Source organism: Dermacentor silvarum, chromosome 3 (genome assembly GCF_013339745.2).
Source record: "Dermacentor silvarum isolate Dsil-2018 chromosome 3, BIME_Dsil_1.4, whole genome shotgun sequence".
Taxonomy (NCBI): domain Eukaryota; kingdom Metazoa; phylum Arthropoda; class Arachnida; order Ixodida; family Ixodidae; genus Dermacentor; species Dermacentor silvarum.
Genome location: NC_051156.1, coordinates 234,262,459 through 234,283,113, shown reverse-complemented (window position 1 = coordinate 234,283,113; position 20,655 = coordinate 234,262,459). Strand labels below are relative to the sequence as shown.

The following is a 20,655-nucleotide window of genomic DNA, read 5'->3' as shown; positions in this document are numbered from 1 at the left end:
AATTCCTAAAGCGCTTCAGGAAGCCGAGGCAATGCGAGCGACGCTAGCGCCTCCACCCCTGTCGTGGTAACGCTCTTGTACGCCCATTTGGCCCGTGTAGACGTCGTTTATGAAATTGTTTTCCAATCTCCCACGCCTGAATCCTAGGAATGGCTAGAGAATACGACCATTTATTCAAATTACTAATAATCGGAGACAGCGGTAAGTAGCCTTTTCAAGTATGCTGTTGCCGTGGCTGTTGCCTTTCCAAAGGCGAACAAAGTTCATGCCGATTTGCTCTGACGCTTGCTATGAGCGAAAGAAAAAGTGCACTTCTCTTTCGGTCTGCCCCAATTGAAGCACATCAGTGCTTCCTTAAACGTCGCGTCCAAGTTCACTGATCTTCCGTGATCGTGCTGCACGCTGCCGAAAGGTTCGAGTCGTAATCGTAACTACTGGCCGTTCAGCGACAGGAAAGCACTGACTGTATCTGAATATTTTTATCTCCGTTGATGGAGCCGCTCCTGAATCATAAGACGCCACTGTGTTGCTCATCTTCCTTGTCTAAAACAAGATTTTTCCTAGTGTCATTTGTCACGTTACATTTGAACTGTCGCGAACTGCTAAAGTGGTTGTTTCGCCGTGGTGGGCTTGGGTCACGGTAGCGATTGCGGACTGCGATCTGCCACCCTTCGGGCACGCAGCAACGCTGAGACACCTGCGTTTAGGGGGTGTTGCGTCTACGGGCGCGCTTTCATTGTCTGAAATGCGATCGCAGGCGGTGACCGCGCGCATCATTTGGCATTCTGCACGCTCAATTAAGCGCAGTGACTGGCGAAATTGGCGGAGTTGCGGGAGCGCCAAGTGAAAAAGCGCGCTTGCGGAACGCGCGTGCCGTCGCATCTGTAAACCACGCAGGAGAGAAGAAAATAAAACAACTCTCTGGTGGCCAGTTTTTGTGGTCGCTTGTTTCACCGGGTTGCCAAAAAAGCAAAGTTATGCGCCGCAGAGTTTGTTTGGGTAGCCGAGGTTAGTGGCCGCGGCCTGGCCTGCTGGGCGTGATCCACATGGGAAGCGTGAACGCGTTCTACCGAGCCTCTCTGGCAGGTCTACGCTCCGCCCGTGCCTTCTGTGTGCCGCGCTGACGTCGTTTCAAAAAAAGCACTGCACGCGTACGATGAGCCGTCGTTGGGCGCCGTTAACCGAATTCGATCGGTAGTAGACGTACTACCGCAGAGTCCGGTTGAGCGAACGGTTTAAAAACAGCAGCGTCGCTTAGCACATGAGGCTCGTGTTGCGCGAGGTTAGCGTGGTTCGTTCGCTTGAAGCGGTGAGGAAAGACGTCATTTTGCCCGCGGCGTGATGCAAGTGAGGGCATTCGCGGCACGCTTCCTTTCTCCGGGTACATGTGACTCAGAGCAGTTGTGCTGTGAACTCAGAAGTCGTAGCTATCACGTAGCGCGCCGTGAACGCGTCAACAGACGTTTGCTCGACAGGGGCCGGGTTCGTGCTGTCCACGTCTGCGTAACCAAACTCGCGCGCCCCCGGTTTCCCGGAATCACTCGAGCGTCCGGCGATGACAGCGGCGCCGCTTTTTTACCTTGGGCTTTCTAGACGCGTGTTTAGTTTCTTATTTTCTTTTCTAGCGTAAATTTATTCCGGGCCGCCGGCATTCTTCAACGACGCGTTTCGCTCGTTCGGCGTGCCCCACTTTCCATTGTTTGTGGTCCTGTGCGCACTTGGACAAGACAGGAATTCTTTGCCCGACGCAGCGCGCCAGTGCCGATCATGACACGCACTGAAAGAGACAAGCTGTTTGTTGGAATCGTTCCCGTGCAGTTTGTTGCGCGGTCGTCAAGTTTAGCTGATCGTGGTTTCAAGTACCGATTGTTGAAAGTACAAAAGTCGTCTAGCTACACTGAGTGCGCACTTAGATGGTTCTTATCACTGTCACTAATGGGCGGGAGGCATAATGCTTTATGTCGATATTCTTAGTAGTACACTAGGCTTTAGAACAGAGCTAAAAAGGGGTCATGTGACTATGGATAAAATTTGTTTCTGATGTGACTATGGATAAATGTAGTTTCTGATGGATCACTTTTTAGCTGGCCGCATTGAGGTTCTGCAGCACTTGGTCGCTTTTGCATGCTTGCTGGCCGTGGAATGACCTTCTGCAAGAAATTAGCACCGAGGAGAAGAAATGTTTCATGAACTCTATTTAGAGCACCTCAATCTTTCTGTATTTCTCGAAACTGCTTCTTGAGATGATGCATTCAAAACATTTAATTTCGAACAGCTGCAGGCACAGTTTGTGTCGCATCTGGCATATACAGGAAACGTGGCGAGCCTTTAACGGGACACTAAACTAAAAAAACAAATTGATCTGTATTTAGATCTATATTGTAATTAGCTTTCTGTAATAACAAAAAAAAGCCCCTCTTACTGTGACAGAAGTCTTGATAAGCCAGTAAAAATGAGACAGGTGACAACACCACCTTGAAGTTTCCGCTCCAGCTCACGGACACATAATGTATTATGACGGCATCTGCACAGGTCTAGTTAATCCATGACATACCATAGCCGTGATTCCCACATGAAATTTAAAAAATTGAACTTTTTACCTTTAATTTCTATTTTAGTAAATAACCTACTGCCACTGAATAATGAAAGTAATGTTTTGAAAGAAACTTCATCATTCTAAACTCTTTGTAGTGTTTTCTCTTTAGTGTGCCTTTAATGCCATCAGTGGTGGTCTCATTTTAGAAGAAATGAAACCAATGCTGAACTACAATGAACTAGTCTTGTTTCTGCAGGTGAACCATAACACGGCTTTTTTTTTTTTTTTTCATGTCATACATTAGCTTGCCATTGTTTTTACAAAAGCCATCGCAAACACAGCAAAGTACAGGGGAGGTGAACAACCTATAGAATATCTTAGAATCCATGATGATGTTTCTGTTAGTGGGCATGTGAAGTGCTTCTAGTTTTATTGCTAATACTATTGTTGTTCAGAGGAAGTTTTGTTATGCATTTTGGGGATCTGAAGAGCATGCCATATTAGGAAACACAATGTGGGAGCTTATTTGCACTTATGCCAGCAGCTTCTTTTCCATGTCTGAGCTGAGCCAAATTCTTCTACTCACTACTGCTGTACAAGATAAGCCTTTAAACCCAAGGTTAATGGCATAATTGCATTCTTTGTTGGTCCATATCGGTCGGAATAGCACTTTGTTTGCTCTGTGCTTGTATATCATGGGACATATATCTTTCGCCGAAATCTATCCAATAAAGTATCATCTTTCCAAAAACTGGCAATTTTTATTACTGTTGCAGTGTAGGCACACATTGATTAGTGTTGTAATCCATCTTTTCTGATGACAGACCTCGTTTCATCTGACCTGTGTGCAGTGACTCATTTCCTTGTGTAAAAAATTGTGGCCTGATATTGCTCTGGCTCAGTTTGAGTGCTACAAATGAAAAAGTGAAGCAACTTAATATCATGCGTAGTACTGTAAATCTTTTTCTTGCGACTTTCAGACACTTAATATGTGAAGCCAATAGGCCTTGAAGGCTATGGAAAGCATGAGGGAAAAATATTATTTTAATATCGAACCATAGAATTAATTATAAATTACAGTTTGATCTATCACAATATGTTAAACTTCATATTCTATAAAACTGTTTGCCAATTGCTTGCAGTTTAATGGATGTCTGACATCCACCGCTGTGGCCACGGGTGGCGCTCACTAACACTGCCAGGGCTAGGTTTGAAATACATGTACAATAACAGACAAGATTGGGTGAATCGAAGTGCAGTCATCACTGTAGCTTAACTGGCAGAGCACTCACTGCATGCATCATGTAAAGCTTTTTGTTTCACTCCTACCTGTGGCAAAAGTTGTGTGTGCTTACACCTTAATGTCCCTTTGTTAAGACTATAAAAATTATTACATAATTTAACTCTCGTCTATGTTTATTTTTATAGCTAATAAAGAAATAACAGATAATTTTCCTCTGGCTTTCTTTGGCTTCATTATCTGTTGGCTTTGTATGATTGGTTCCCCCGATTGTTCTTGCTCATTTCAGATAAAGGCGCAGCTGAGAAATAGGCTAAAATGTGATGGTATCTTACAGTTCTCTTCAGTTCTCTTCTCTTCTTCCTCTCGACAGCTTACTTAAAGCCTGTGTATCCTCTTGACAGCTAAGTTAAAGCCTGTGTAACACATTTCTTCAAACGCTTAACACTAGTTTAAGAGCTTAGCACCATGAAATTTAGGTGACAAATTGAAACTTGAGCACTTTGATTTCCTTGTCACATGTTCATGACAGGGTTGCCGCAATACATTTCATTCTGGCTCCTCAGTTTATGAGCTGAGTGGGATCGCATTGTATGCGTTGTAGCTGGCAGCACCTTGGCACTGACAGCAGTACAAAGGGATGTGCTGCAGTTTGGTTCGTCTGATGTCTGTGCAGATGGTTGCATAAGGATGCAACAAGTGTAAGAGGCATTTCTTGCGCGCCTCTGTGCGTCTAGTATTCAGCATACTATATTTTGGTTGAGCGCAAAAGTGGTGCTGGTCGCAGAAACATGTCGCTCCGCTCACATGGTGGTAAACAGGTTCAGATCAGCAACATCCTCATGTAATAATATCTTATTTTGTGACGTAAAAGTACGAGACTTAATTTTGCGTGAAATTACCTGACTTATATCTTCATATTTCTTTCACACGTAACGCACTATTTTCTCGTTGTGAATATGAGGAGCAGTGAATAAGTCTTTCTCACCTTCGTAGCATTACCTGCTGTGTGCGAAATGGAGCATGGTGTCCTTTTTATCTATCTCGCTTAGCTTATTCTGTAGTATATGTAAGCTGCCCTTGTTCTCCTTGCTTAGATGTTCAGGTTACTGGTACTTCTCAAAGCAGAAGTGATCAACTCCTGCCTGGTAGCTCACACCCTTAGTAAACACACAAGAGGTTTGAGCCTTTATCTCTGATCTCACCCCATTTGTCGTTTCAGGAGTTGGAAAGAGCAGCTTGTTGCTGAGGTTTGCTGACAACACTTTCACGGGTACGTCCCAATTGTGTAACATTTTTCGACACTCGGTTTAACTTGTCCCTCTCTTTTTTTTTTTTTTGCCCACTAGCACGTTCGGTGCAACCTCAGTAAGTACTCAGTCACGTGGTCACATCAGCTACATCTTTCATACTTTCGTGACATCGTACCTGTTCAGCCACAGTTCTCATAGTATAAATGTGCTTCTTGCTGTTAAAGGCTGCAGTACTTCATAATGGAGCCTTTTCAATACCAAACTCACTGTATTAGAAATGCTTGCTTTGACGTTTCTTCTCTACCGTGACAGCACATATAGTTGTCAAAATGTCAGTGATTTACCAACCCTGTTTTGCTGGCTTAGTTCTAACAAAGTTTTAGATATTTAGCTCTGTCAATGCTAAAAGACTGATAGATCATGTCATTGAGCTTGGTATACCATAACTTAGTCCAAGCTTTGCTAGTCCATAACGTTTTGTATAGACTAACAGCTGTTATTTGGTTCTTCGAAGTTTACGTACCCTTTATTATTTATACATAGTGGCATTGGGGCAGTTTTGTTTGGGTTAAGTCTGTTGTTTCAGCAAGTGAATGATTTAATTGCATTGAAAATTTGAAGGGTGCACACAGAGGTTTATTATTTTTTTTATGTAGCTAGCATATGATTAATGGATTCTAATGTAGATAGCGTAGGTAGCATTGAACTATCCAAATCGGCTATCATATTATTTTTTTGAACTTATGGTACACATTTGATATAATGTGCAATTTAAGAAGGCATGCAAGTCTTAGAATGCATAGTTCAAAAGGTTTGCAATGTGAACTTATCTTCTGGAACAGTTTGTTTAACATAACAACAGCACTGTCGCCTTTGCTACATAAGCTTAACTTGCATGATCTTGTTCTTTAGCAAATGCTACCATGGAGTACACTGCTGTCTTCTCTTAACTTTCTAAAAGCAGCATGCATTGTGCATTGTGCTTGAACATGGATGGAAAGTTCGTCGAGACTTATCAGTGCAGGTTTCTGGACTTGCAAACTGAAAACATTTCATTAAAACTGGCAAGTGACGCAGGGACTTGGCTGAATTTGTAGCCGTCAGTTGCATTCAGCATGTTTGATGGCTGCACTTTCAGTTCAATGCGATAGATTTCATCATTGATCTTTCAGCAGAGCTCGACCGTAGCTTACGCTTACTTTTATTTATTTATTCTTCTTTACACTTACTTGGCAACTCCTTCACAGTGCGTATGAGTTGAAACCTCTCCTGCGAGCCTTGACAAAGCTCTCCTGCAGTGCTAGCATGAAAGGGAGCTGTCAGTCACTGAAAGTGCCTCTTTGTTGTTTGTATGGAGTCGTGTGCATGTTAGACTACATTGCATACTTGTTTCCTTGGCTTGTTTTGTGATAAAAGCCTATCGCATTTAGTGTCGTCACGTACATTTTGTCTTACCAGTAAAGTTCCGTCATTAAGGTATTCTTAATACCGTAATGATTTTTATTTTTTGCCCATTAACAATATATTTAGCAGCCATACACACTACAGAGCCCAAGGACACGGGTTTTTATAAAAGTCAGTAAAACATAATGTAGAATTTCGAAAGTGTGTAAAAGAATAGATTAATGACGCATGGGATCATACATGATTGATGCAGATAAATTAACAGCCTAGGAAGAGACAACTGCACTGCCGCATGCTTCGTGTGCCATGCACACATTTCTCACTTGGTGCAGTTCTGCAAGCATTTTGTATCATATGCCACCAACCTATTTGTCGATCACCATTGGCAGGCAAAGGCAATTTATGTGTTACTCTTGCGAAATCGCTATAATAGGTTCATATTTGGAATCCATATGGATGGGTCAACTGTGAACGTAATGTGAATGGGACAACTCAGTTTTGGAAAAGGCAGGTCCCATGCTTAACTTTAACTTTGCCACATGCTGCTGTGCTGCTTGTATGTGGAAATGAATGACACCGTTATTTGAACACCTTCAAACGAAATGTTCCTGATTATTGTCTGGTATTAGAACTGTTCCATTCATAATTCATTTATTTCCAATAGCGGGCATTTCTGTGTCGGGAAGTGTGAGCTGGCATTCGAACAGTTGAGTAATTGTGCTTGCTAAATTACTACCAGGGAACTACATCACAACTATCGGGGTAGACTTCAAGATCCGCACACTCGAAGTAGATGGCGAGCGAGTCAAGCTGCAGATCTGGGACACAGCCGGTCAGGAGCGGTTTCGCACCATCACATCGACGTAAGTCCCGTCTGGCACTTTGCTTGTATTTCACGCTTTCATTGAATTCAGAACTTTCATGGTATTCTTTTGGTGTAGTGAAACGCAAATAATGCTTGATCAAAGAGTGCGTGCTTGCTAGTTACATTATAATTAAAACTTTTGCAGACTTCTTTCTCTACTCAGCAGTGCAGAAAACTGTGAAAACTAATGTCATCACAGGTCTAAAAGTTGCTTCTAATACTAGCCTAGCTCTTTCAGCTACAATTTAATTCTTCATTTTGGAGATATAATTTCAAAGTGTTTATTATATTTTCAGTATCATTAGAAATAAATGGTAGTAGAAAAGATTTAAAATGTTACGTTTTTCAGTGAACTTCATTCGATTTTTCATGTCAGTGCATCATTTGTCAATATTTAATTACTTATTCATGCACTGAAAGTGTTGTCTTTAAGGGGAGATGCTACTAGGAAAACTTTTTCTTTAAATATTTGTGACAGCTCAATGAAGCTTTCGCCACTTACAGAGCTTGAACTCCTCTTTTCAAATCTGCTTGTAGTTTTTGGATAGCTTATTTTGTTAATTTTCTGCACACCATGCAATTGTAAAAACATTGCATTTTTGTGCAAGCTTATTCGATAACACTGAGTACAAGAAAACACAAAAAATAGCTCATATTGCCCCTAATGAATAGTAGAATTAAATAAAGCAAAAAAATATTTATATAGTGTACGTAACATTTGTGTTTTAGTCTAGAAAAGAATTGCTATGCTGAGTTTGTTTTACCATTCTCAACGAACAAACTTTTAAAATGATCTTACTGAATATGTTTTTGGAAAGCTCTGAAAGTTGTTTCTTTGCATTCAGGACATATTAAAGCATAAGGATGCTAAATTTCATTATGATCAGACTACATAATGTGCACAAATTTTATGCACGAACTCTAAAAACGCTACAAGAGGAAAAACTGAGAAAAAAAAAAACGGTTTGAAAGTTTTAAAAACATTTGGTAATGCTAGACTTCGGCAGGGAAACATTTTTTTTTTTTTTGTATTTTGAGCAAGAATGCAGCGCTGCTTAAGTGGGCTCTAAGAGTGGGAGAAGAGGGTTAGGCCTACTACATCCCCGTGAAAATTCAAGAGCAGGCAACGCCGCACAGCGAAATGCTGCATGCGCGAAATTAGGGTAAATTTGCACTTTCACGGGCTACCACGAGTGCTGTTTGCATTTTTTACCAACTTCTAGTTGATTTGCAGCTTTGATTTCTTAAGGCATAAAAGAGGAGGGTTGGAGGCATACAAGACACAAAATCGATTTTTTATTTTTTTGAGAAAAAAATTTTGGTTTTTTGACCAGCATGTCGCCTTAAAGGGACACTAAAGGCAAATATTATTTCAACATGGACTGTTAAAATATGATACCAGAAACCTTGAAACGCTTGTTTCGTGCCAAGAAAAGACTCATTTTAAGAGAAAATTGCATCTGAAGCGTCCGCGTACCTCTAACGCAATTCAAATCGCCCGCCCCAGCCAGGAGTGGTGACGTCATGGCCATATTGTGACGTTGTGCCCCTGTGAGTAAAACGGCGCCCGCAGACGGCGCTATGGCTTTTTTTGCACAAAGCGCAAACACGCGGCCAGAAACAGAGCCAAGACAGAGCCGACGGCAGTGCGAAAGTGGAAGTATGGTGGCTAGTCACCTTAGCGGAAGGTAAAGCACGCGCCGAATTGTCAACACGGTGATCGTCGACGCTCGTCGCAATGGACCAACTAGTTGACAACCCTGACAACGACACATTGGCTCGCGATGCTGGGCTCGATTTTAGTGATTTAAGCTCCGATGAGCGTGACATGCTGCTGAGGGCTCGCGCTGCCGGCGTCGTTGCCTACGATGACGGCGGCCTCGACACCGGCTCTTCGAGCGCGAAAGCAGCGAGGACTCCTGCAATGCGACGTCGGGCGACGAAGCTGGTCACCGTCTGGACGTGCCGTCGCGACTCTCAAGCTGCTAGCAAATTCAAGTGCGAGTTTAGCGAGCCAGCAACACCAGCGCAGTCATGGAGGTAGGAAAAGATTTTCCTCCATGAGTGCAGCACTACGCGATAACGAAACTTCTGAAACTCGAAAGCGAGCACGGCGCAGAGTCGAGCAAAAACGAAACCTTTTGACCGCCCGCGTCGTTATCAAGCGTAACGCCAAAAAGGTATTTTTTTTCTAAGAATCTAATAGAAGTAGACAAGTAGCATTTTCTTCCGTCTTATAATCCAACGAAATAATCTTTTTAATACGAGTGGTCGAGTACTAGTGACATATCTTTTTTGAGGAGTGCCTTCGTCATCAGGTAAGTACCGGAATGTCCCTAGGGAGTCTCTTATCATGTCCTGCATTTACCTCAATTTCTCGATTACTAAAGCTTTGTTTGCGATTATATTGACGCCTTAGCCGTTCTAGAGCATTGCTCTATCACTTTATCTTGACTTCTTATTTGACTTTAGTGTCCCTTTAAGAAACAACAGTAGCAAAGCAATTGCAAGGTGCTCTTGAGCAGCCACCTAAATAAGACCTGCTGTAATAGTCCTGTGCACAGTTACAGAAATTATTCAAGTGGGATTTGTTTCTGTGGAAAGTAGACGCAGCAGAGATCTTCATGTGAGAGTTCTTAACTACAAAAGTCATAAATGTTTTCTCTCACAGAATGTATTCAAGTGGCAGTTTACAGTATGACTTGGACATTTTCATTTGTACCCAGGTATTACCGAGGTACCCATGGTGTGGTCGTGGTCTATGATGTCACAAATGGGGAGTCCTTTGCCAATGTCAAACGCTGGCTTCACGAGATTGAGCAGAACTGCGATGTCGTCAATAGGATCTTAGGTACGTGCTGTTGAATTCCAACCATGCTATTGGTTATTTACAGTGCTCTCTGTCATCAACTGTTAATTTAATTCGTTTGCACATTGACTGCTTGATCTGTATGTCTACTTGATAACACCCCCCCCCCTTCCACACACACACACACACCCTGCCCTTTTTTGGGGGGGTGAAGGGAGGGAGGGGGGGGGATTTGTGTGCTTATCACCTTTCTTTTTCAAAATAAGCCATTATTTGTTTTTTGACAATGGTTAAACTGTGAGGAGGTCCCCTTACAGCCCTGATGAGCTTTGGGACTTCCTCCTGTATATTTTGTTGCTGTGCTTTTATTTTCTTGGGTGAATGAATAAAATGTTTCTTCTCATTCTTAGTCACCTGTTATATTAATGACAGACTTATCTTTCTTTTTTTCATCATTTGTTTTAGTTTTTCATCAGTTTCCTACTACCTCATTGCTTCTTTTTTTGCTGTTGCTGGGCTTTTTCTTTTCTCTTGTTCTCCTGTCTCCATAATCACGCCCTATACCAGTGTTTCTATACAGAAACATATACGCCTATACAGAGCCCATGGGGTAGACAAAAGTTCAAGGGATTCTGCAGAAGGTTCTGTGGTAATGCATCTCTGACGGATGTCTCCTGTAGTCGAAAAAGCCAGCAAGCAGCTGCCATTGTATTGCAAGAAATCCTAGTGACATGATGTGGAACTTTGTACTTTTCATTGAACCTGTAAAAAAAAAAGTTGCAATTTTGCCCGAAAGGCAAAGCATCGATTGCGATAGCAAATTTGTAGACAGCTATACGAAATAAGGATAGTAGTTTTATCAGCCGTATAAAGTTCTAAATATTCACTTACTTACTAAATAAACAAGCACGGCGTCACACGCGCACAGGTAAACATGAACACATCTCGCTCGATGACTGCGGGAGCTTGTCAAAACGCTGGAGTGATAAAGCGCTCCAGCGGCAGTGAGCAAAGTGACCTTCGCGCTGGCTCTCGCTTCAACGCGAACTAAACGTCGAAAGCGCAGCGCATACGATGCTACCAGCACTGTGCGAATGCACTTTGTCCCATCGCAAATCGCTTTGAAGATGAGGCCCCGCAGGCGCACACTTCGGCCACATCGCAGATCGCTTTCAAGATAGCTCCGTGAGCAGCAGCCGCGTAAGCAGAACGCACCCTCCCCCCCCCCCACCCTCCCGTCTCCGTCGCCTCCTCCCTGTTCCTCGCGCGTGAACGAAGACCGTGCGCTTCCGGCCGCCTTCCTCTCTCGCGTGCGCAAGATGAGGCTGCGGTTGCCGGCTCACCCTCGCACGCTGGCACTCGCACACACGGCGTGCGGCAACGATTTTATCGCCATTGGACTTTATACTGGAACCTCACTGCGACGATGACGGCGACGGCAAAAATGCGCTTGGAGTGTCCATATAATTGCTATCGCAATAAAAAGTCTGCAAATGTATTGCTTAGTCACACTAACTTCAACTTGACATATGTATTGCTCCTACATCTTTGCATTAAGTACAGAGTACTAGACGAGTCCTCCAATTGCCTGTGGGTCCGTCAAAACGTTTGTGGCGATTACAGGTTTGCGAACCACTGCGTTTGAATCTCGAATGAACTAGTGCAGTGTGTAGGCATTGTTTCTTCACCATGTAGGCCATTGGTTGTCTAACATTTAGCTGTCATAGACCACTCGTCCTGCTGAAAGAGATAGAGAGATGAAAGCGAAGGAAAGACGGGGAGGTTAACGTCTTCGGTTGGCTACCCTGTACTGAGGAAGGGGAATAGGATATCAATCCTGCTGAATGTTATCAGAGGCTGTCCTGTATGTAAAGTCTGGCAATTCCAGATATTAAGCAGCGTACAGAACTTTAGTGTACAGGAAGGTGCTAGCACTGGCTGTACTCAACCGAAAAGGAACATTAGTGCGCAGCTCGATGGTCCAAGATGATCTGGAGCAGTAAAGGAAAGACTCAGTTTTGATGACAGTGCAGTTGATCACTTCATCTGCCTGTAGCTTTTGCTATTACACTACCTTTCCAACAAAATTATTGTCAGAGGAAGGAAAACCATGCCTTTGGACTGCTAGTTAAAAGCTATATTTCCAGCTGAGCACGGTTGTTTGCACAATCTCTAAAGGTCGTCAAATTGTGTTGTTCACTGCATAATACACTGCCGTTGTAGTGCAGAGTGGCAGATCTTATTGCAGTTTTTTCTTTTAGCCTGCAGTGCTGTGAAGCGAAGCCATATGTACAGGAATAAAAAGCAGTTTGAACCTTCTCTTACTTATAGTACAATCACATTGCTTTTGTGACCTTTCAGTGGGCAACAAAAATGATGACCCAAGTAGGAAAGTGGTGCTAACAGAGGATGCACAGCGCTTCGCCGACCAGATGGGCATACAGCTATTTGAGACAAGCGCCAAGGAGAACATTAATGTCGAAGAGGTAAGTGTTGTGACTGAATTTCAACATTTGGAACAAGTCTGCCGTCAGCATCTTATTTACCGTATTTACCCGAATCTAACGCACACCTTCTTTCCGAAAATCCGAAAAAAAAATGGATCCGGAAGTTGCCTGCACGTTACAATTGGATATGAAACTGAAATCACATCCGTGGCATTATGAACAGCCCACCGTCAGAGCCCTCAGACGCACTGTCATCAACATCGCTGTTTTTTGATGACAATTGCATCTTTGGCCTGGTCGCTCAGATTGCGGCAACCATTACAATGGATACAGCCACCATCACAGCATGATTTTGAGAAGGTTGCTGGTGGTTTATTTTGTCCTCGGTTCATTTTGTTATCGACTTTTCGGCCAATAATTTCTGATAAGATAAGCAACTTCTGATAATATGTGCTATGTATCGCTTGGGTGTATCAAATGTAGTACACCAACATCGTTTTAAAAACCTAACACTAATTTACTATCAAAGAGCAGTCATTGCCTAGGAACATTGCTGGATGTAGTGAAACGAAAGTGTTTCTTTCTGCGAGCCTCTAATTCACAACATTCCATCAACACATGGAGGACAGTCAACGTTGCACCACATTTACCTACCTCAGATAGGTGGCTCATCGCTTTTCAACAGGTACAAGTGTGGGCCATACGTGTGGCCGATTCTAAGTCGACAGGTGATGACCTCGGTCTGTCGTATTTTTTTTTTTTATATGCATGGCCAATTTCCTAATTGTGGTTTAATGACATGCAGCTTGTGAGATGTTTCAGTGTCCCATAAGCCTTGCAATAGTTCCTAAGGTTTTTCGGTAGGAAAGGATTCAAGTCTATGGAAGGTAAAGCTAGAGAGGAGCTTGTGGTTATTGTTGCTATTGATGTGGCGGTTTTGTCAGCAAGCATATTGTTCTCGACGCCTCTGTGCCCAGGAACGCAGTATATTATGACATGCTGATTAGACATGTATGTCATACAGAGGAGTGAATAAAGGTCATTTAGTACTGGATATTTACATTTATGCAACGAACTTAAAGATTCTACGACATTTAAAGGGTCAGTGTATGTAATGTCTTTTGGCATCTTCATTTTCTTAGTACAGTATATACTACTTATAACGTAACAACCGCTTATAGTGCAGGACCGGATATAGTGCAGTCTTTTCAAACTCCCGTTAATTTTCCCATAGCACTCCATGTATACACGCATCGCTTATAGTGCAGTTGCGGGAAACGAAATACCGGTTACAGTGCGGCTGCCAGAAGTCAGCGGAGACGACCAACGCTCCCCTCAAATGGGCGCCCCAAGGAGTGCTCGAGGAAGAGAGACGAAGTGGAGGAGAAGGGCACATGGTGCGAACGAACAGCCAATGAGGCTGAAACCAGAACCTTGAGTGCGAGAAAATATCACGGCGCGCATAGCGAGCGAGGGCCACGAAACTGCTAACGCCGGCCAACGCTCGCTTCACGATAACGCCAGTAAACAAAATTTTAGGGAGCGGGCGGCGCTGGCATGGCACGGCGAAGGGCACACGCGAAGACCGTGGAATGTGAGGGAGGAGGGCGGCAGGGAAGCGGATTTTGTCTTGGTGACTCCGCCGCTTCGGTGGCTCCCATTGCCCTCCCTCGTAGCTCCCTCACTTTTGACTGTCACCGTGCACGCCCGCTGCCGTGCAGGCGCCGCCGCTCCAGCCGGCCCGGCGCCAGCTCACCGAAGTTTCGTTTTTTGCCGTTATCGGGAAGCGGGCGTTTGCCGGCGTGGGGCAGTTTCGCTGGCCGGCCTGGGACAGCACCGCTGCTTCTCTCTCTGCGCCATAGCCGCAGCGTGCAAGGTCAACACGTGACTAAAAAGTAGAGGAAGCATAAAGGAGAAAGAAGGGTTCACTGCCATTTTCTACGCGTGGCTACAGTAGTGTGGCTGAGACGTCGGCACGTACACGCATGTTCCGGCGCAAGGCAGAATCGGTGACCTTGCCATTTGAGAGAGGGCGAAATTTCTGACGCGTTTTTTTTTTTTTCTTTCTTCTTTTTTTTTTTTTTTTTTTTTTTGTTCACGCGCGACATCGAGGGGTCTCTCCTAAGCTTTTACTCTATGGCGGTGCCGGAGCAATGCCGGTCAGAAGCGCCGCCGCGTGATTTGGTTCGTATTAACGAGATTCGACTGGTAAATTGAATGCAAACGTTCTAGCCGCATTCCTCGACTGTCGCATACGCGTGGCAGCTCGGTGCACATGTTTTGCATATGTGCGGGCCTTGAAAATTGTTGCTTTGGTTATAGTGCGGATATTCGCGACTCCGGCGACTTACGTTATAAGCGGTCTACACTGTATGCTTAACAGCACACAGTACTGCGTATGCCTCAGCTGTAAAGATACTCGTTTCAGTGTGCAGATGATCGGATTCCAATAAAGATGATCTGAGTGCTACATAAGACACACCGGCATGACATGTTCATGCGTCGGTGTAATACTCCAGACATAAATGTTTCGCCAGAAGTTCTAGAAAGTGCATTTTAATATGTGCTTCAGAGGCGTGCTTAGTGACCTCAATAAACAATGTGTCATATTCAGTTATCTGCCACTGCCTCGGCAATAAGCAATTCGCTGCAAGCATTAGATGGTGTTCTAGAAGAGGGACACCCATTTCTTTGCTGAGCTTCCTCACGGATAATGGGTTTATGCTTAACCCTCAGAAAAGCTCTTGCATCCTTTTAGAAGGAAGACAGGCCTGTGCCCAGAGCCCAATATCGAACTCGACGGACAGCGCTTACCTCTGAATGTGTAGCAAATGTTTTTAGGGGACATACTCGACTTAAAGCTATCCTTTATCCCCCCCCCATCAAGTACCTCAAGGTTAAATGCCTGAAAACAATGAGCATACTTTTGAAAACATTTATCGCGCACAACATGGCGCAGTCACTGAAAGGGCCTAACAAAGCTGTATAAAAGCCTCATATGATCACACTTGGATTATGGCACGGTGGTGTACAGTCGACGACCGATAATTCGGACTTCACAGGGAACGTAAATAAGTCCCAACTATTGAATGTATAAGTCCCAACTATTGAATGTCTGAAAAAACGAATGCACCCAAAAAAGATAATTTTGTTTACGTTTTAATACTCCTGTGCAAGGAACAAGTGGTCGATTCGTTGCTGCACACACTTCCGCTTACGTGCAACCAAGTACGCCTAAATTTGTGCTGGTTTTCTGTTGTCGCTGTACGCTGATGCAAGGACTGCAAAGGCTCGAGGCAGATCCGCACGGCACATCATCATCCGAGTTAGAGTCGCTGTTTGACGGTGGGAAAACTTGCTCAATTATTTCGTTATCATCCAGTTCGGCACACAACACTGCGCTGTCGACGTCTGCAAAGTCTTAAAATGTAATGGCGGTAGGAATCGGCACACCGCAGCCTAGCAGGTCTTTAATGATGTCCGCATTTGAGCTCGTTGGGGTAGGCGGCAGTTCAGGCTCTTCAGTTGCGGAGTCTGGGTCATTCGTACTGCGACTCGAGACTCATTCGGAGTTGGACTGCGAGGAGACCGTTGGTGCCATTTGGCACGGCCTGTCGATAACTTCACGAGAAAGACTTCTTGGAGCCAGTAGCACGCTGTCTGGAATGCCAACTAAACAAACAGAATGGCGAGAGCGGGCCATGCGCTGGGATGCCAGAATTGGATGTGATGATCGCGATGTTGATGCCACCTCACAATTCAGGCAAAGCCTCCAAGATGAGCATTTGTAATTTAATCTGAAGCATAGTGCTGCGGCCGAGACAAGGCCTCAGAGATTACCATTTACGTGTAATCTCTGAGGCTATACTTAATGTTTTGTATTTCTTAGGCCATATTTAATCTACAGTTAAACCTGCTTATAACGAACCTCCATATAACGAATTCGTGGATATAACGAAGTTTTTCTATTCCCCGCCGTTACTCCATAGAAGCACGTGTATTTGAGACCTCTATGTAACGAAGTGGCAGCGGGAGACCCCCTCGATATCACGAATTTCCCCCTCCGACAACCTAGAGATTTCGCCCCAAATTTTGTCATTTTTGCACGAGCAGCAACCGGAAGCACCTTCTCCGCCGCGACAGAATGCGAAGCGATCTTGTCGCCGCGGGCGTGACCTTTCCCCTTCCCTTCACTCAAACCTGATCCTGCCGCTTGCTGCAGCTGGCCTAGCCCGCCAAGCCGGCACTCTCTCCTTTTCCAGTTGATGTTGCCGAAGCGCTAGCTGGTACACGGTGTGGCACATCACACTCGATGAGCGCGGACACGCGTTGTCAAATGCTGGCGGCGTGTGGAAGCGGCGCTGGAGAAGGGAGCGAAGTGACCTTCGTGCTGTTGTCTATCGCTTCAACGCAAACTGAGCGCCGAAAACACACAGCACGCACAAAGCTACGAGCCGCCGACGCACCTACACTGCTAGGCTCTGCCCCAACGCAGATCGCTTTCAAGATACGGCCCGCGCGACCGCGCGCCGCCACGCAGTACGCAGTTGATGCCAGAGTACAGTACAACGCCGACCCGCTATCCCTCCCCCTCGCTCCCTCGCCGGTGCCTCGAGCACAACGGAAGAAGTCGCACTTCCTCCCTGCTTTTCTTGCGCGCGCGAGATTTAGACGCGGTCGTCGGCTCCCCACGCACGTTTTCACTCGCACATACAGCATACGGCGCGCAGCGACTGCATTATCGCCCTTGGACTTTATACGGAATATCTATGAGCCAAAACCAATTTTAGGGCCACAATGTGTCATAGACACCATCTTTACATAGCGTTTACGGATCTCAAAGGCCATACTTTTGCTGGTGGAAACCGAAAATACATCATAGTTGTCGCCCCCGGCACTTTGGGCGGCCAATGCCATCGTCAAGCCACCAAGCTAAGCGACATGAAAAGTCAAAATGGCCGCTCGGGCCGGCGCGGGGTGGCAATTCACAATGTACGATGCGAGAACAGTCCCGCAGTTGCGACGCAACAGCGGGGTTACCAATGCATTGGGTTCTATGGGAGCTATGCTGGGACCGGCCGAAAATGACGTAACAGCCGGAAAAACGCAGCCCCCCCCCCCGGAACGTAACAGCGGGGTTCTACTGTAACACGACGCTACGACGCCATCGTGACGCTCGCTCTTCGTTTCCAATGCCTCGCACTTGTGCGAAACGACACGCGTCCACGCATCTGGTGTGACATTCCAAGGATGGGTGCTTCGACGAAAACGGAAAACGGGTGCGCGTTACAATTGAGGACGCATTAGAACGGAGTAAATACAGTAAGAGTTTCTTTTTCGAATTTTCGTGCCGAACCTGCATATACCGAAATCCTCTTTATAACCAAGTTTTTCTGGAATTTGTCAATTTCGTTATATCCAGGTTTAACTGTATAGTATCTCTGAGGCCATACTTCATGTCTCATTGAGGTTGCCAGAGGAGATAATGGCGGCAGAATCCGTGTACGCTACAGTCACGAACAGAGTCCGGATAATCGAATGTAGAGCTGGTGACTGCCTGAAATATCGGTCATCTTTACACATTAAGTCTACGGGGCCATTGGCAGTGCCGCGAAGCTGTCTGAATTACCGAGCATGTCCAGATTAGCGGTGTCTGATTTATTGGTCGGCGACTGTACCACTCTGCTGCACCTAGCGCTTTAAGCATGCTTAATCCTGTTCACCACTTGGGAATCTACCTGGCCACAGGTGCATTCAGGACAAGTCCTGTAGGTAGCCACTACATCGAATCAAACGAGTGGTGACTCCATTTACAGAGGTGATATTACAGTCTCACATATTTCTTTAAAGTACATTCGGACCCTGAACATCCTCGTTACACAACTGTAAATGACATGACGTGTGCCACAGTTGTTTCATAATCAGCAGTTCTGATGCAGAGTCTCGTGAATGTGATAGTACTATCTCTAAAAGCGATCACTCGAGAATACTACCCATGTGTGCTTGGTGTGTGTGGCCAGTGAAGTGCAAATGACAACACGCCACTTTGATTATGAAAGCTCAATAACTCTTTCCCTACCACGGGGAAAATATGTTTTTTGAAGGTTACGCCAGATATTTTTTTCTGAAGCAACTACTGCACTCAATATTTTATGTAACACATAAACAAAAAGCCGAATGAATGCACTTTTCATGCATAAAAGTTTTATTAACGAGATGTATCTCATAAAAAATATATTAATTGCCGAAATCAAGATTGTGGGATAAAATTGAACAAACTTTGTAAAGACACGCTTGTATCTACCAAGAAAAAAAATGTTATGGAAATTATGAAATATACAAAATGTATTGCTGTCTAATAGGCACTACCTCCGAAAAAATCGAAAATTTTAATTGAACAGGTATTCCGCTACAAAAATTTAACTGCACGCACTACAGTTAGCATGCATAGCTGCGGCCGCCAATGTTCTGGGCTGGTTTATGTCGTCGTCACTTTGAGACTAAAGATCCGATGAAAAGTCAACGCCCTCCGACTCGCTGCTGATCGATGCATCGATAAGATGAGCCGCAGAGGCAGCAGAATCGCAATATCTGCGATCTCCTGAAGCGCGCGCACCGCTTTCGGAGCCGGACATTCTTGCGTTCTGCTTTGACAATCGCAGAACTTCGGAGCGCGTTTAAAAATCACCGCCTTGCGGGAAAAAAGTGAACTGCTTAGGAAACCAAAATATGGTTCTCCTCCTTCATGTCCGATAGCGCAGTGTGTCCATGAGGGGTGCAGAAGGTCCTGAAAGCGGCATTTAAAACCATCGATCGCGAGCTAACGGTGCCTAGTGGGCGCGGTACGGAAAGAGCTATGTTGTTTTTTAATCGCATCTGTGAAGGTAAATTCACGTCTTGTTCTTTCAGATCGCAAGCGTGGGGGGCATGTTATATTTTTCTTTTATGAATTGGCGGCGTGTTACATTCGGGTGCACTTCTATTTTCCTACTTCAAGCCCACAAAAATTGGGTGCGCGTTAGAATCAGGTAACTACAGCACTTTGCATTTGAGGCTCTCTCCACTGGTTATGTAAGCATATCCTTCACATGGAGTGAGATGTGTGTTTTGTCGTGAGTTCACAATTGCACTTAAAACTTACTACAGCTATTGAGGACCCATAATGGCAACGTTTTTCAGTGGTGCCTCGCTCTGTAAAAATATTTTAGGGCACTTAAATGATATCTTGGGGCACATTGGGATTGCTCACGATTTTTAACTCGCGGAGCACACCTGGTTTCCCTGAATGATCCATATGTTTTTCTGAGCCTCCACGTTCTTGGGCCACCATTTTCCCTCACCTAGCCTTGCTCTCTGATTGCTCACATCTAGTCTTCAGAAATGTGTTGAGGAAAGGGAAGAGGCAGGTGAGTTTAGACCAGTTCTTCCGTCCTGGATATTTAAAGAATGCCAGGACAGAGATGGGAGAAACCTTTTGCAGCAGTGTCTTCTGCCTCATCTAGCTGAGTGAGACGGACTCACACTGACCTAAGAGGGGTTCCTAAATGTCCTGATGTTCCGGGTACAGTAGTATAAATAATCACCGTTTCTCCATCCTCCACTGCCTTTCTCTGGATTTCGAACATCCTCTGTCCTTTGTAAATATATGACAAAGCTTTTTCTTATGTGTCCGCCCACTGACCGAGTAACGTTTCTTCTGCGAGGCACCACTGTATAACTGGTCTCAACAGTACCTGTTGCGTTACCAGGGAATCGTAGCTAATGAACTCCTCGTACTTGTTAAAGCAGATAGGGTTTGCAAATCCCCATTCCAGAAACAGCTCGGTAATTGCATTCCTTCAATTTGGCATAATAAGTTCTGTTTCTAGAGTCGAACCCACGTATAAAGAATTATTGTGTATAACAAACAGCAGTAAAATCCCCTTGAAAATTTTTGTATAAAATTTTTATATTATATATCGAATTACCTATATATGAACTTTTTCTGATACCCTTCAGATTTGATATATCCAGGTTCGACTGTACTAAGAACGGAGCTTCACTTGTTCATGCTGAAAGATTGGATGGTTTCTTCAGTAAGTGCATTACAGGAACACCGGGA

General features: G+C 44.6%; 1 protein-coding gene across 1 annotated transcript in view; it reads left to right on the top strand.

Annotated features, from left to right (window-relative positions):
* Positions 1 to 43: 43 nt before the first annotated feature.
* The window catches only part of LOC119446879 (ras-related protein Rab-35), a 30,343-nt gene continuing 9,731 nt past the window's right edge, over positions 44 to 20,655 (top strand). Inside the window, exons 1-5 of the mRNA XM_037711458.2 lie at positions 44 to 201; positions 4,999 to 5,049; positions 7,173 to 7,296; positions 10,025 to 10,149; positions 12,469 to 12,593. Of these exons, the coding sequence (XP_037567386.1) occupies positions 150 to 201; positions 4,999 to 5,049; positions 7,173 to 7,296; positions 10,025 to 10,149; positions 12,469 to 12,593 (477 nt within the window). The 5' untranslated portion in view covers positions 44 to 149. The remainder of the gene's footprint in view (positions 202 to 4,998; positions 5,050 to 7,172; positions 7,297 to 10,024; positions 10,150 to 12,468; positions 12,594 to 20,655) is intronic.